We start from the raw sequence: 14,351 nt of genomic DNA, 5'->3' as shown, positions 1-14,351 counted from the left end.
CTCTAGGCTAGTTCAAGTATAGTAGATCCTAGGTTCCAAGCCTATATTAAAAAATTCACCGTATCACTACACAAGTTCTATAAGTCTTAACTAAGCTACTAAGTACTCCCAAAACTTAAATAGATTCCCGGACCATACCTTCGTCCGTAGATAGTCCTTTGGAGTCGCTGACTCTGGATGATTATAACAACTTCTTTGTTATTCCAGAATCTCACTATTACCGATAGAGCCCTCAAGTGTATAACTCACACTATATAACTGAAGAAGGAAACTCGGAAATTCGTAATCAGAAATGAATCTGAAGGTCCTTATTTATAGGAAAATTTCTGGTCGAGTTCGGGCCCTCCGAACTGGGGTTCGGATCGTCCGATCCAACTCAATGCATGCATGCAAGCCACGTCAGGTTCGGAGCCTCCGAACTCAAGTTCGGAACGTCCGAACTTCTCTACGTCTGACACTTGTCAAAATCCATGGCTGAGTAATCCTGCTTGCATGGCATGAGGCAGTTCGGGCCGTCCGATCCTAGTTCGGATCGTCCGAACATACCTTAACTCCGAAGTCAACAAACTCACCTTCGGAGCCCCCAGTGTGCTGAGTTCGGGCCGTCCGAAGTCCTCTTCGGACCTTCCGAACTGGCTCAGAAAATGAAAATCCAATTCTTGATTCTGAAGTCCGATTAAACCCCGAAATTGGTTAATTACCAATCCTAAATCATGTTTAACATATTATTATCTTAAAATAGAATCTGGGTTACTACACTTTGTATGTGTCAATGTTCAATTATTATTTTATTTTATTTTTTTTGTATATTTGCGATTTTGATCATCTATATTATTAAATTTCAACTCTTGCCTCTTGGTCCTGTAATTTTTTATTTTGGAAATTTTAGTATCTTTGTTTTTACATATAGAATGTTGATATGATATACACTATAAATATCAACACAGACAACACCACATCAGCATTACATTCCATGTCAACGTCAAGTCTGAAAAAAGCTAAAATTTCCAAAAATAATATACTACTAAAACTGAAATTTAATAACATATAAACTTAAGATTAATTACAAAAAGACAAGACTAAAAAATCAATTTTATTTCTTTTATATTTTTCGAAAAATTGCTATGATTCTCAATTAGGCTGTCCACCATTCAAGTCCGAAAGTTGTGTGCAGCCAGCCAATAAGAGGAGCTGCACATCATGAATAGTAATATGCTGCAAAGTTATATGATCAAAAAATTATTGATTTTCAAATTATATAATATATATTTATATATATGTTTTTTTAGCAAAATTATATAACATATATATTTATATATATATATCTATCATATATGTTGATATATGAGCAAATGGGAGTTACAACTTACAAGCACATTAATATAATAATTCCCCAAAGGTGTACGCTTCCAACCAACATATTGCGAAAGAATCTAAGCTTATGGTTGGGCCCGCACCACGAATCAAATAATCCATACCCCCACCCCATGTGTAACCAAGGCCCCCCCATTTCAGTCTTGTATTTTGTTTTATAATTTGATGCTTAAACTTTTACGCTTGAATATATATGTTGTTGTAAAATTATATTCATGTGCAATGATTTACAAAATTGAAAAAATTGTGGATCAAGGGACCACAACTAGCTAGCCAAATCGTGTAAAATTCGAGGATTCCTTGTTTGGGGTCGGAAAATAAAAAAAGGTTGAAAAAGTTGGGTGGGCACGAAACTTGAAAATTGCGAGGAATTACACATGAAAATATGGAAAAACAAACGTGTTCATTTATGAAGACTTTCGTGCTTGGTCCGTAAGTTTTGACTTAAATTTATGATACAACAATCTTCATGTGATGCGATAAAAAAAACGAGGGATAAAAGATCGAGGATTTACCACTAACTTTGAGGCTTATTTGACTCGCTTTTCTGATCATAATATCATATGCATGAACTTTTGCGTGATCGATCGAGTTAATGCAAACTTCTCATTAGATATACCTATACTACATCTATCTATACTATATATATAATATTTGAGTCGTAAGAGAGAAAATAGTATTTTGGTGTAATTTTTAAAATTCTTAAAATATATATTCTCTTTTTAGGTTCTTATTTTTCAAGAAAAATTAAATTTATAAAATAAAATATAAAAAAAATTGTTAAAAATCAGAAAGATTTAAATTTTATGTTACATTTTCATTTTTTTTAAACAAGATTACTTGTATATATATAGACTAGACATGCACGCATTCGACACTAATGCATAAAGTTTGAGTCACATCATTATATTATATATTTAAAATATTAAAGATATAGCGAATTATTAAAAAAAAAAAATTTGTTCGAGTTCGATTCGAAAAAAATTTCAACATGTTCAGATTTGCCTCGAGTTCGATAAGTTCGAATACGAATCAAATATTTATCGAGTTGGTTCAAAAAGATAGTGAACCTGCTCGATTCGTTTACAATTTAGGGGTGAGTTTTTGGTATACCGTATCCAAAATATTGATATGAAAAAAATTCATATTGTTACCGATATCGAAATTTTGAAATTTTGATATGAAAAAAATCTATAGTTATACCGTATAGATACCCAAAAAAAATTCGATATGTCAAAAAAATGTCTATATATCGAAAAAATTTGGGTACGATATCCCGAAAAATCGGTATTTTGGTTCGGTATCACAACCCTAGTTTACATCCCTAATCGAGTTATGCAAACTTCTCATTAGATATATCTATACTATTTATATCTATTTATTTGTATCATATATAATATTTGAGTAGTAAGACAGACAAAATCATATTTTGGTGTAATTTTTAAATTCTTAAAATATTATCTTTTATTTTAGCTTCTTATTTTTTCAAGAAAAATTAAATTTATGTAAAGAAAATATAATTATTTTTAAAAAAAATTAGTAAGATTAAAATTTTAAGTTTACATTCTAATTTTTTTAGAAAAACAAGATCATTTGTATATATATATCGACTAGACATGCACGCAACCGAGACTAAAGTATCTAAAATTTGAGTCACATCACGAGCTAGCTAGATAGATATATGAATATAATTGATTTTGTAAAGAAATTAATAAATAGAGTATTGATATATATCTATATATATATAAATCAACTTTAATATAATTATTATTTCCCCACATAATACAATTGGAAATCTTGATATATAGCTAGCCCATCCATGTATATTACGTCAAAGAAAAGGAGCCATCACCATGTGAATGCTAGGCCAATGTGCCATGCCCCGTGGGGCTTTCTCTCTCGTGTTGTTTTCTTATATGGTTTAAAAAATTTCCCACAAACATCGATTGCCATGTTACCCTCTCGTGGTACGACAAAATATATGGACATTTGAATACGAAGTTTCAGTCCTAACAACTTTAACTTTATGCCATTTGGATTCAAGATTCAATGAAAACCAGAAAGAACGAGAAAAGAAGTTGAATAATGTGTGTTTTTTTTGTAGAAAATTGGGGCTTGAAAGCAGCCTTACACTCACATTTATTTGTCTTATTTTCAGACCTTTTATATATATATATATATATATATATATATATATATATATATATGACTTTTTTTTCCCGGAAAATGAAAAAGGATTTTCTCATCAATGAAAAATAAATCAACATACATTCTATAACTATTCAACTACAATTAATGGCTTTTGTTGTTTATAAAATATGTGAGTCGTGCTTAATTAATAACTTTGCATTAAAAATGTGAATAATGTCAGAGGTACAACCAATATCTCGTACAACGATATTTAAATTATATTGTGAGTTTTTTTTATTATATCGTGATATTTTGATGTTATATCATGAGATTTTGTATTCAATGTATCATGAGGTTTGATAAATAAAATTTTTGTATTGATTTTTTTATGGTGTAAGATGTGTTATACAAATTTGGTTGTACATGTAGCATTGCTCTAAAAATATATATCATTAACTAGCACATGAAAATACTGACCAATTGTGATTTATCGTAAATAATTATAATTGTATCCCTTGGTATAACAATAAATAGATTATAGGTACTTATATCTTAATCAAATTAGAATATATCAATGTCCTACTATGAAAAAAATCATGGGCACTTAAAAAGAGTTGAAATACCTTTGGCCCAATCTTCGTGGTGTTTAAAGGGTTGGGCCAAAACTGCAATCCATTTGTCTGAGTCCACTCTACTTAGGTGCACTACGTCAATTTGGGCTTACAAACTATTGTTTTAATCGTGTTTATCTTTTATAATATATATCTATTCTTTCTATTATATTCTATTAACGTTACGTTGAGGGGTTAGTATATTGGTATGGTTAATTTTTTTTATTGTCCTTCAAAAAAAAAAATCTTCTTTATTGTATCCTTTAGTATATATTTAATTACTAAAATATCATCTTATTTGTTCATTGATAACTACTTATTTATGAAAATATCACGTTTATAAAGTTAATTTATTTATTTAAAAAAAACACTTTTCAAAATAATTTTCTATTTTCTTTGTTTTTTATTTTAAAAAACGTATTGCATAAGCACGTAACGCGTGTTCTCGAGTACTAGTATATATTAAAAATACCGATGAATCTGTTTTGTGTGTAATTTATACCGCCAACCAAAATAGACCAGGGATAATTCCCAAATATATCCTTATAATTTCTCTATGTTTCCAATTGTATCCCTCTAGTTTACCATGTGCCAATTTTATCCCTCATGTTTTAACTTTTATCTCAATGTTATCCTCCATGTTATCACACGTTAATTGTTAACGGCAGATACACGGGAGATTCACGTGTCTTCTTTATTTGCCCCAAAAAGAAGAATCTTCTTCCACAATCCCTAAATTCATCGATATCTCATGTCCATTCTCACACAAAGTACTCGACCACTGTAAGTGACGATTTCCACCTGGATTCACCACTCAACTTTGAATCTCCACACTAATTTATTTTTTCACGATTGTTATTGAAATACATACAACCCAAAATTAAATATAATGTTAGTTCCACTGTCCGACCAACAAAAGTTATTGTTTTTTCTTTTCATATATATTATTTAGAAAAAAAAAATGATGGGTTGTAGTTCTGTTTTCTTGCAAGTATTTTGGCCAATTTGTAAAAGTAAGAAATCAAATCAACGAACGTGTTTAATAAACTGTAGTTTGTAAATGTATGAATATATTGGTCAAGGAGATTAGAGATAATTAATTAATGATTATTATCCCCTCCAAATAATTCTCTAAAATCAATGCACAGATCAAATATTATGGATTCCAATTTGTAGACAATTTTATACTAGTTTTAAACTCAAGAGATATGTTAAGACCAATTTAGACCATATCATGAATATGGTAAATATACAATTTATTTGAATGAATAATCAAATGGTTGACAATATCTATTATATCTTTGTAGGACAATCTAAAAAAATTAGGAGTTGAGCTGTGATGGCTAGACGAAGTAGATGCTTCCTGCAGTTCACCCCAGATTATGGTATTGTATCTTTTGTCTTTTGATATCTTCATTCTATGAAGTATATTATATTTATTATTGTAAAATTAAGCTTATTTAATTATTTCTTAGATTCTTAGATTTTACTCCTAAATTTATTTTATTTGTATGTTTGATTGTTTTTTTTTAATTTACAGGTTTCCTTGGAGAACCTGATTTTTTTACCTTGAAAATATTTTATGATGGAACAATGAAAGGTACGAGGACATCGAAGGAATATGTTGGAGGAAATATTGATCGCTTTGACTTTGTCGACGGCAATAAAATCCAGATGTTTCACTTGTTAGGTTTTGCCGAGGAATTAGGCTGCAAAGAGAAAGAAAAAGTGAGTCTTAAGTTCTGGCACAAAATAGGGGATAATTTGAGTAATGGTAGATATATGGAAACAAACACTGATGTATCGGCCATTAAAAAGCACATCCCAAATCACTGTGAAGTGGAGTTATATATAGAACATGTCGATGAAAGTGCTTCAAATTCAGAATTAGTTTATGATGTTAATATAGAAGTTGAAGATGAGGGGTGTGGTGGAACCCATGATGGCGACGATGATGAGGAAGATATGTTTTATGATAGTGATAACGACTTTGATGATCCTGATGCAAATATGTATGGGGATGAAATGGTTGCTTATCAGGAAGAAATTCCTAATGAGGTGTTATCTATGATGCAAAATGAAGAAGGTGATGATGATTGTGTTCAAAGTGATGAATTAGACAGTAATTTGGGATCTGATGATGATGATGATGATGATGATGAATCCCAGAAATTTCTCATGTTTGACCCCATCAAGGATGGAAAGAACCCCGATTTGAAGGTTGGAATGATTTTTACTTCAAGAGATGAGACTAAATTTGCAATTGAAACTCACTGCATTAGAAGGGGTATGTCGGTGAGGTTCGTTAAAATTGATCATACGAGGCTCAGAGTTAAGTGTATAAACGAAGGTTGTCAATGGGTAGTTCATGTGTCACCAATGGGAAATGACAGTTGTTGGCAAATAAAGACTTTTCAGCCCAAACACAACAGTTGTTTTTGGAATTTGAAAAATAGAAATGCCAATTCAAGTTGGCTGGCCAAGACTTTTTCAAAAAAGTTTAAAACAAACTCAAAATTGGGGACGTCAGAGTTCAAACAGGAGATTGACGACAGCCTAAAAATATCTATTACGAGGAAGCAAGCTTATTTGGCAAAGAGAAAGGCCATTGACATCGTGCAAGGCGCTGTTAATGAACAATTCAGTAAGATTAGAAATTATTGTGCAGAGTTGAAAAGGGTAGATCCAAGTGCCACAGTGATTTTAAAATTGACAGAGGATAATGATTGTACAAGGTTTCAACGTATGTACGTTTGTTTTTCTGCGTGCAAAGAAGGTTTTAAGAAAGCATGTAGACCTCTGATCGGTGTTGATGGCTGCTTTCTGAAGAGTAAGAGTGGTGGGAAATTTTTAGCAGCAGTTGGGCTAGACCCCAATAATAATATCTTTCCTATTTGTTATGCGCTGGTAGAACGAGAAACAAAAGATAGTTGGATGTGGTTTTTACAGTTATTGGACTCTGATATAGGCTTTGATGATCAATATGCATGGACCTTCATGTCGGACAAACAAAAAGGTCTAATTCCAGCATTCGAAAGTTTGTTTCCTGCTGCGGAAAACCGTTTTTATGTTAGACATTTACATAGTAACATGAAAAACGATGGTTTCAGAGGTGTGGCTGTGAAAAATGCACTTTGGGAAGCAGCCAAAACAACAACAATTGCAGAGTTTCGTCAAAGCATGGACAAATTGAAAAAGATTGATGAGAGGGCGTATGAGTGGTTGGCGAAGAAACCCGTTGAACATTGGTCTAGGTCACATTTTACCACAACGCCCAAGTGTGATGTACTTTTGAATAACATGTGTGAGTGCTTTAATAGTTTGATACTTGATGCCAGAGAAAAGCCAATAATCTCGATGTTTGAAGCTATAAGAAATTTGTTGATGGTGCGATTTCAGCTTAATAGGGAGAAGGCTTAGAAATGGGACGGAAAAGTTTGCCCAAAAATTAAAAAATAAATGGCGAAGATTTGCATGGATGCAACAACACATAGTCCGATGCAAGCTGATCACACGCAATTCCATATTAATGGACCTTCTGGTCAACACACTGTTGACTTGGGTAAGAAATCTTGTAGTTGCAGAAAGTGGGACTTGACTGGCATCCCTTGCCAACATGCGGTATGTGCCATTTGGTTTAAATATCAAGATCCACAAGATTATGTTCATCCTTACTACGGGATCGAGGCATACAAGAGATGCTACGAAAAATCTATTTTGCCCATTACTGGTGCTAATCTATGGCCTGAATGTGAATTGCCACCTCTATTACCACCGGTGTATAAAGAAAAAATGGGCAGACCTGCGAAATTGAGAAGATGGGAAAGAGACGAACCACCTAGTTCCAGCGGAACACATTTGCGTGGAGTTAAAAGAAACAACAAGTGCAAGAAATGCGGAGGCAATGGCCACAACCAGAGGACATGCAAAGAACCCACAAATACTGTGCATGAACCAACAACACAACAAAGCCAATCAACACATGTTGTTGCTTCAGAACCAATCAGAAGAAAAAAATTACAGGTACATATGTCACATAAAAATATTAGAACTTAACTATATTTCCACTTGTCTACTACTCATATCAATTAATTTTGCTCCGTACAGGTGAGAAAGCCAACCTCGCGGGTTGGTTTGAAAACTGGAGATGAAATTAGCTCCACACTACATCGTCGCTAAATATAAGTTGATAACATTTACTCATATTTTCTTTTTTTGCATTGAAAAATGACATATGACATATTATTGATTTTATTTCAGGTTAACAATGCTACAAATATCTTAAATCCAATGTTCGTGAGACGAGTGAAAAACTTTGTGACCGTTTCCAAACTCAAAGACTGCGTAGGTAAGAAAAAAAAGAAGAGTCAGTCGATTCCACTCTCAAGTACCCATCTAGATGCGAGAGAGAGTTCAAAAATTAAATCGGCATCAAGAAAATGTGTTGGATCAACTTCAGCAGCCTCTATAAGCAAGACTTGAATTGGCCTTATCGCTACTGTTTTTTTTGGTACTACACTAGAAGTTATATATTTTGGTTTTGATGGTGTTTTATGATGATACATGCCTCAAACACAGTAATGTTTTAACTATTGTTTTGTTACCAATAGAATTCAAACTTTTTTGAAATGTGACTACTGGAGCATGTATTTTGGTTTACTACTGGAGCATGTATTTGGTCGTGTTTTATTCTATTTCTCATTTCTTGTTTAGTTATTTTACATTTTATTTTGTGAGTCGGTTTGGCCTATCGTTGATATTGGTAGTTCGAGATAAAACCACGTACTGGAATCCTTGATCCAGTAAAGAGTTATTGGTGTTTCCATGTTTCCAACTGAAGATGAAATTGCCAATTTTCAGTTGGCTTGTATGCTCCATAAATGGATGGAGAAGAACACGAGAAGGTTATTTTAACGAGAAGTGGAAGAGCAAAAACGTATAGATATTTCTCTAGTTTTTTCGTTATCTTTGTAATACTCGAGCCGAAGGCGAGATATAAAAGGCCGAAAGCCAAAAATCGAGTCCAAAAAGGTTTATCTGAAGCTGTCGGTGAAGAAAGGAGCTGCAGCGGCGAGAAAAAGCCGGCGAAGAAGATGATGAAGATTAGTCCATGTTATCTCACGATGAAGTTTGTGGGTTACCATAAACAATTCCCTCTGAGCTGTTATGTATAAATAATCCTTTTTGGTAGAAAAAAAAAATGAATTTTAGTTAACTCAAATTGAAAGGTCAGAAGGGATTGTTTATTTTGTACTTCATTGTTTTCTTGTTTCAATAAATTTCAGTAAATATTAATGGGGTTATTTTAATAAGAAGTGGAAGAGCAAAAACTCCAAAAACTCAAAACTTGGATAAATAATAGGACAAAATCGGTGTCTGCATATAAATTGATAAATGACAGAAAATATCATTGACACAAATGGATAATGGTAATTTAAATAAACTTGATACAATAACTTAGAAATACAGCAACATTGAAAAACTTGATACAAGAACTTAAAAATACATCATGAGCCAAACTTTGAAAAACCACATCATCTTGATATTTGTCTGGGTTCCGTCCCACGAAAACATGTCTTCTCCTACAATACAACAAAAATTGCACAAACAAAAACATATCAATATCAATAACTATTTATATTTTGAAATTACAACAGCAAACTTAAATCAAATTGCTCACCATCATTGTCTCGGAAATAACTATCATGACTGTCTCGACGAACTATTTCAAAGCCTAGCGGTGAATCTTGGTAAAATTACAAATGGTAAAGGAAGGCAAATGAAAGAGAGCAAAATACAATTTCTTAGCTATAATCCATCTCTGAAACAAGAATTACAGTAGAGATTCAAAGTTGAGTGGTGAATCCAGGTGGAAATCATCACTTACAGTTGTCCAAGACGGCTTACCCAAAAAGCTTTTCACGATTTCGCAATAGTCGAGCACTTTGTGTGAGAATGGACATAAGAGATCGATGAATTTAGGGATTGTGGAAGGAGATTCTTTTTTTGGGGCAAATAAAGAAGGCACGTGAATCTCCTGTTATGCCGTTAACAATTTTAACGTGTAGATAACGTGGAGGATAACATTGAGATAAAAGTTAAAACATGAGAGATAAAATTGGCACATGGTAAACTAGAGGGATAAAATTGGGAATATAGAGAAACAATAAGAATATATTTGAGAATTATCCCAATAGACCATTAAGTTTTGTGTGTAATTTATGCAGCCAACCAAAATAGACCATTAAATTCTTTATATATTTTTTCTCTCGTCTATTTCAGAATGGAAAAAAAATCTGCTCAAGAATGTTGGAAATTCCTTTTTCTAGAAAATGTTTTTCTTTTTGGAATGTTGAAAAAAATTCTACAATAACATTATTTACATTAACATGTTATATATTTAGGAATATTATTGTTTATAGCTTTAAAAAAATTATTATTGTTTCAAGGTCCAGTACTTTAATTATGCCCCTTTCACTATTACCGTGTTGGTCTGCAATGCAATCCATTGCAATTTTTTCCCAAACTTTAATTCTTGCTAGTAAACGTAGCACATGTGTTGTGTGTGCAACAAAAAATTTTCAGTTATGATCACTTTCTTATTTTATCTTTCTGAATTTTTTTTGTTCTTCTGATTAACATGTTATTGGGAAAAAAATCATACGAAAAATAAAATGTAGAAGCCAAATGAAAATATGAAGAAAATTAAAAAATCGTGAGATGATTGGAGTTAGTGTATTATAAAAAAAAGTTTTTTTTTTTTAAATGTGAAATTGGAGTGAGTGAGAGGTTTTTAGTGGGGATTGTGTGTAGGAAGGGTAATTATTATGGAATAATATAAGAAGTGAAGGAGGGGCAAAACAGGAAACAAAAGATGGTGTTCCCATGAGCGGTTTTTCTAGGAGTCTCAAGTATTATAATATAGTATAGATATAGTATAGATAGTATAGATAATGTACCAAGTAAACTTAAAAGCTAACCATGCATGGTGAACATAAGTATAACATGCAAGGTCTTCTTCAAAAGATTAGAGATCATTGGCTAATTCAAGGTTTATATAAATTTTTTTATTAAATTTAAAAATATTACACACGAACTGGTAATAAATTAAGTACATAATGATCACCAATGTATATATAATTTAATAAATCTATTGCATGTCTTGCTTTCCTTTTCTCTTTGAATTACTAGCTAGATTCAAAAAAAAAAAATTTCCTTTATAATTCATCGTGCAAATCTAACAAAACAAATACAAAAATAATTTAAATAATAAAAAAAGATTGATTGTTGAGATGAAATATATTTAATATAAATACAATATAAAACGTATTTTAGATTTTAATATAAGATTAAATACTGCTTTTATTTACTGTCAAATATTTTTTCAATAATAAAGAATCAATACAATAATTTCATATAATGATTAAAAATTGAAATTCTTGCAACTAAAAATAATAACATAAACAATTGTATTGAAATACTAAAAAAAACCTAAAGCTAAAAAACAAATGTATAACACAAACATTATAAAAATCATATATCAAACTAAGGAAACATAAATAATTGATTTTTGTCACCAAAAAAATATAACAAAATTACAAATACAAATTATAATTCAAATACTAAAATATACAAATAAATTAAATTCTCGAACACCAAAGTTCAAAAATCAAATAATTAAAATCCAACACACGCACGCACACATTGCATGCATGCAGCAAATTAAACACAATTTTCATAACAAATTAACATCACACACACACACACACATATTTTGAAACGCCTACTACTAATAAAATGCGGAAAAACTTTTTTTTTATTTTATTTTATTTTAATATACTAAAAATAATACCATACATATACGCTCATACATATATGTATATAAAAATAACATAGTTTTCTTAAGTAACCTAAAAAAATATTAAATAAATAAATCTTTAAAAATGTTTCATGCATCAATTTAAAATAATAAACAATACTGCTGAAAAATTTCATACGCGGAAACAATAGTAAAATAAATCATGTTTCAAAACTCAATGCAATAATCTAAATAACTGCGACGGTCACGGGGTCCACTGCTCCGTGAGCTTATACGTCCTCCCCACCGATAGGAGCTACATAAATGTCATCATGCTCACCTGCACCATATAAGCGTAGTGAGCCTAGGGGCTCAACATGTCTAATCCTTTATAACAAGGTTAAAAATAATGTATCACGTAGATACTAATACATATACATGTACATGAGCATGCATGGAAACATTTTTCATAACATAAATGTTGAATCATAAATCATAAACATAACATAACTTTCTTCATCATACTTAACATAATTGAGCATGTCATAAACATAAAAACTGAGTATGGTCATATCCATGAATGTGACTAATAACTGTGCCGACTGATCAGTCTAAAGAACCATCGTACGTGGCGGTGGATAAATCCACCTCTATGCTGGTAGTAAACTACCTCTGTGCCAGTGGTAAAACCACTTCTATGCCGGTAGTAGAACTACCTCTGTGTCAGTGGTAAAACCACTTCTATGCTGTCACATCACTTCAATTTCCATAAAAATATTTTTCATGCTCAATTCTTAATCATAAACACATCATAAAATATTTCATGTATGCATGCACTTAAAATATGTCCGTAATATATATTTAATTAATTTTAATAATAAATATACTTTTACTTAAAATAGACTTCATGCATAAAAATAATTAAATATATATTCCGGACTTAGTTTATTTTCATGGGTTGGTCCAGACTGCTGATCACTCACTCTAAGCCCATTAAACTTAAATAAAATCCAACAATCATATTTTAGCCCAAATAACTTAATTAAACTTAACTTGACCTAAATAAAATATTTAAGCCCAATTACTTAACTTAAGCCCAATAAAACTCTAGACTGGCCCAAAATCCACTGACTGGCCCAAAAAATTCTCATGAACTCCCAAGCCCATAAAAATCATTGTGCTAACTTAAATAAATTATTTAAGGCCCAAATAAAATTATTTGGAGGTCCAAATAATTTTATTTCTAATTAATTGGCCCAAAAACCAATTAAAACATTAAACATTTAAAAATTAAAATACTCAAGCCCGGCCCACCTAACCCGGACTCGGACCGACTTAACCCGACCCATGACTACTTGACCCAACCCAGCACTCAACCCTGACCCATAACCCGACCCAGCAACCCCCCCAAAACCCAAACCCGATCACCCCTCTCCTTCTCTTCTCGGCTGGGCGAGCAGCAGTTACTTCCGGCGATTGGCCGGCCAACTCGGGCCACCACTGGCCGAAGTATTACCACACACATCTAACCTACTCCTAGGCGGTTCTAACAAGACAAGAATCAGCCCAAACGGTGGTCCGAGGAAGGAGAACGAAGCCTTGCAACAGGCTATCCCCCAGCTCGCGCCCAGCCCTGAGCGGCTGCCGTAAATTCGATCGTTCTCCCTACTCCGGCCATATTTTTCCGTGAAACCACTTCTCAATCCTAGCCAACATTTAGGGGGTTCAAACCCTTTAGACCTCACCCCAAACCATGTACTGAGGAGGGAGAACGAAGCCTTCTCCCTCAGAACACAAATCTGCGCGATCTGGTGCACTAGAGGAGAAGTGCTTCGTTTCAGACCATCCATGGACAAAACCAACAGGACCACTCGACCACAAGGACCCTAAGACATTCCCTCAGATGTGGATTAGCCGCCTGGACCTTTACCATGCATAAAAAACGTGATCATACTCATGAAAGATCAAGCAAAACGTGAGAAAAAGGAAAGAAAAATACCATCTGCATATAAGTCTGAACAACAAACATATATACCACAAACTTTCTGCTGTAAAAACCAAAATAATAGCTTATATGGTGTTGAGAAAAGAATTAAACATGCCTTTCGTAATTTTCCTTGAATAACACGCGATTGCGGGAGCACCGGGACGAAGAACGAGCCACCAAACTTCTAAATTTCTTGAAGGAAAGTCTATGGGATCTTGGGGGTTTTTGGATCGTGAGAATGGGGGAGGAAGACGGCTGATGGGGTTTGGAATAGATTAGGGAGTGTTTTAGGTTTAAATTTTGGGTAGATAATATATAATAGTAGATATTACTCAAAATAAAGATATTATACATTAAGAAAAATCTTTAAAACTCTTAAAAATCATAATAATCTGATACTAAAAACCATTATCCCGAAATTAAGACTTGAGGGATTTTTAAATATTAATAA

At 32.5% G+C, this 14,351-nt stretch overlaps 1 protein-coding gene and 1 long non-coding RNA gene across 4 annotated transcripts; one reads left to right on the top strand and one right to left on the bottom strand.

The window, feature by feature from the left end:
- The first annotated feature begins 4,807 nt into the window (after positions 1-4,807).
- On the top strand, positions 4,808-8,664 carry LOC140892775 (uncharacterized). Of its 3 annotated transcripts, none has more exons than XR_012152909.1 (4): positions 4,808-4,898; positions 5,423-5,500; positions 5,656-8,138; positions 8,376-8,664. XR_012152909.1 is itself a non-coding variant. In XM_073301765.1 (3 exons), the coding sequence occupies exons 2-3, from the start codon at positions 5,455-5,457 to the stop codon at positions 7,533-7,535; spliced, it is 1,926 nt and encodes a 641-aa protein (XP_073157866.1). In that variant the 5' UTR covers positions 4,808-4,898; positions 5,423-5,454; the 3' UTR covers positions 7,536-8,664. The 3 variants fall into 3 exon arrangements, 1 of the variants encoding a protein (XP_073157866.1); XR_012152908.1 differs by having other exon boundaries at positions 5,656-8,300; XM_073301765.1 differs by having other exon boundaries at positions 5,656-8,664.
- Positions 8,665-9,498: 834 nt separating this feature from the next.
- LOC140893180 (uncharacterized) lies at positions 9,499-10,138 on the bottom strand. Its single transcript, XR_012153054.1, has 2 exons — positions 9,796-10,138; positions 9,499-9,697 (listed from the first exon to the last, which is right to left on the bottom strand). It is a non-coding gene; the product is annotated as an uncharacterized lncRNA (long non-coding RNA).
- Between the last annotated feature and the right edge of the window lie 4,213 nt (positions 10,139-14,351).

The sequence above is a fragment of the Henckelia pumila genome, chromosome 3 (assembly GCF_033568475.1).
Source record: "Henckelia pumila isolate YLH828 chromosome 3, ASM3356847v2, whole genome shotgun sequence".
Taxonomy (NCBI): domain Eukaryota; kingdom Viridiplantae; phylum Streptophyta; class Magnoliopsida; order Lamiales; family Gesneriaceae; genus Henckelia; species Henckelia pumila.
The sequence above is the reverse complement of the archived record's forward strand: the minus strand, read 5'-3'. Positions and strand labels throughout refer to the sequence as shown.

Bases quoted from the DNA above. Each gene is read 5' to 3' on its own strand.
- LOC140892775 (XM_073301765.1), top strand. From the start codon at position 5,455: ATGGCTAGACGAAGTAGATGCTTCCTGCAGTTCACCCCAGATTATG. The intron at 5,501-5,655 runs GTATTGTATCTT...TTTAATTTACAG, and splicing joins GCAGTTCACCCCAGATTATG to GTTTCCTTGGAGAACCTGAT.